The sequence below is a fragment of the Sminthopsis crassicaudata genome, chromosome 3, assembly GCF_048593235.1.
Source record: "Sminthopsis crassicaudata isolate SCR6 chromosome 3, ASM4859323v1, whole genome shotgun sequence".
Lineage (NCBI taxonomy): Eukaryota > Metazoa > Chordata > Mammalia > Dasyuromorphia > Dasyuridae > Sminthopsis > Sminthopsis crassicaudata.
In genome coordinates, this window is record NC_133619.1 from 582,810,987 (window position 1) to 582,813,439 (window position 2,453).

Genomic DNA, 2,453 nt, shown 5'->3' on the forward strand with positions numbered 1-2,453 from the left:
TAAACAAAGGTTAAATGACACACAGTTTGTGAAAATCTGAAGCTGAACTGGAATTCAGGTCTTCCCAATTCCAGGTGTAATACTCTTTCTACTGAGCTATCTAGGTTTCTCTAGTAGAAGGGAAAGGGTTAGGAAAATGAACAAAATTGACTAGTTGATCAATTAGGCCCCTTCAATTCAATACATTTCAAGAAATATGTGCTTTTAAAAATATAAAACAATGCTTACCCTCAAGGATCATATATATTATCTGAGGAAAAGAATAAGAACATAGATACATATATATAAAATTTATTCAGAGTAAATTTAAATAAAGATGAGAGCAAGAGATTAGAAAATATCTGAGGGGTATTTGAGAAATAGCTATGTGAGCAATGTTTTCAAGGATGCTAAGCAATGTTGAAAGAGAGCATTCTGGTCAAAGACAGATAAATTGCAAAAGCTCAGATGGAATATTGGGTACAGGAGGAAAATGGAAAAAAAAACAAATAAACAAGAAGATTCCTTTCTTTAGAACATAGCTATCCTGTCAGAGGATATGAAATTCTAGTCTGGAAACAAAGAAGCCACACTGTGAATGTCTTTCAGTGCCAAACAGAGGAATTTGTATTTTATGTTAGAAAAACTGCAAAGTTACTGGAAATTCTCAAGGATCAGTAAAATTTCATTTTTGTATATCACATGAAAATATATAGGACAAAAGATAAATTTCAAGCAGAGTGACTAGTTAAGGCTTATTTTCAATAGTCTATCTAGAAATCCCAGACAACCCTGGGTAAGACTAGAAACAAAACACCTTATCTTATTTTTTGCTGAAGGCTCTGAACCATGACTACAGCATAAGTAACCAGACACCACAAAATGAAACCTTAGTGCCATGGAATACACAATATTTTGACATAAAAATATGCACATTAAAAGCATATTAAAATTATCGACTCTGTATGTCAACACCATGTCTCCACACCCAAAAACTATATAACTACTAGTTTGCTTAACACTCTTCCTAGAATTGAAAAATATATTTTTTAATATAAATAATTGAAAAAAGAGAACACTGGGAGAGGTTTTATTTTTGTTTTTTATTTTTACTATATAAACATGAACAGATCACTTTGGTCATTTCCCTATGCCATACTATTGAAACTTTCTTGTTTAGTGACATTTCAATCAAAAAATACTAGAGTGAGCTCATGTGCATTTATATTCTTCTATAATTTGCCTTTTTAAAAATTCTCTCTTTCCTTTTAGATTTAGTGTCATGCAGATGTTCAATGGTACCCATTACCAGCCAGTCTATTTCCTCCTTTCTGGCATCCCAGGGTTGGAGTCTATGCACATGTGGATCTCCATACCACTCAGTATCATGTATGTGATTGCTCTTCTGGGAAACTGCATTATCCTCTACATTGTACAGAAAACCCCTAGCCTACATGAGCCCCAGTACATCTTTTTGTCCATGTTGGCAGGAACAGACATGGGCATGTCTGCATCCACATTGCCCACAGTGCTTAATGTCTTCCTTTTCAATCACCCGGAGATTGAATTTCACAGTTGCCTGGTGCAGATGTTCTTCATCCATACCTTCTCTTCCATGGAGTCTGCCATCCTTCTGGCTATGGCTTTTGATCGCTTTGTGGCTATACGCAACCCACTGCATTACACTATGGTCCTGACCCATTCTCGGATCATTGGAATGGGGCTGGCAGCTGTTATGAGGGGTGTGGCCCTGATGGCACCTTTGCCCATACTACTCAAGCGACTGCCCTTCTGCAAAAGCATCATTCTCTCACATTCCTTTTGTTTTCATCCTGATGTGATGAAGCTGGCCTGTGGTTCCATCAGGGTCAACATTATCTATGGCCTTGCCCTGGTACTCTGCTCTTTTGGCATTGACTCTGTATTCATTGTTCTCTCTTATGCCCTTATCCTGAAGACAGTTCTAGGAATTGCTTCCCAAGAGGGGAGACTCAAAGCACTCAATACCTGTGTCTCACATATACTCACTGTTCTCATTTTCTATGTGCCACTCATTGCTTTGGCCTTGATCCACAGAATTGGCAAGTACCACTCCCCCCTTCCCCATGTTACCATGTCCAATATCTTCCTTTTCCTCACACCTGTTCTCAATCCATTGGTGTATAGCATGAAGACTAAGCAAATCAGAGCTGTTTTATTAAGGCTGTTCAAGACCAGAGAGGATGAGGGAAAGGGAAAAGCAATTGCTCATTAATGTCACCATAGTTCTTTATTCTCTTGGAATGGGCTGGGAATTAGAGAAGAAGAATGAAGAGCAGAATATTTCTCTCTGAATACCTTTTATTTTCTATTTGAGGTGAGATATATTTACTTCCTAAGGTCACAAAATATTAAATTTAGGACATTTGTTTTTCTAATTTATGAATACTTAGATTATGGCTGGCCAATAAGTTCATAGATTTTAGAAATCCCAT

The 2,453-nt window shown here is 37.1% G+C and overlaps 1 protein-coding gene across 1 annotated transcript; it reads left to right on the forward strand.

Moving 5' to 3' along the window:
* Nucleotides 1–1,261: 1,261 nt before the first annotated feature.
* On the forward strand, nucleotides 1,262–2,233 carry LOC141562468 (olfactory receptor 51I2-like). Its single transcript, XM_074302499.1, has one exon. It carries the CDS (start codon nucleotides 1,262–1,264, stop codon nucleotides 2,231–2,233), a length of 972 nt encoding a protein of 323 aa, XP_074158600.1.
* The last annotated feature ends 220 nt before the right edge of the window (nucleotides 2,234–2,453 follow it).

What these genes read in the sequence shown, in the direction of transcription:
- LOC141562468 (XM_074302499.1), top strand. Translation starts at nt 1,262, where the DNA reads ATGCAGATGTTCAATGGTACCCATTACCAGCCAGTCTATTTCCTCCTT.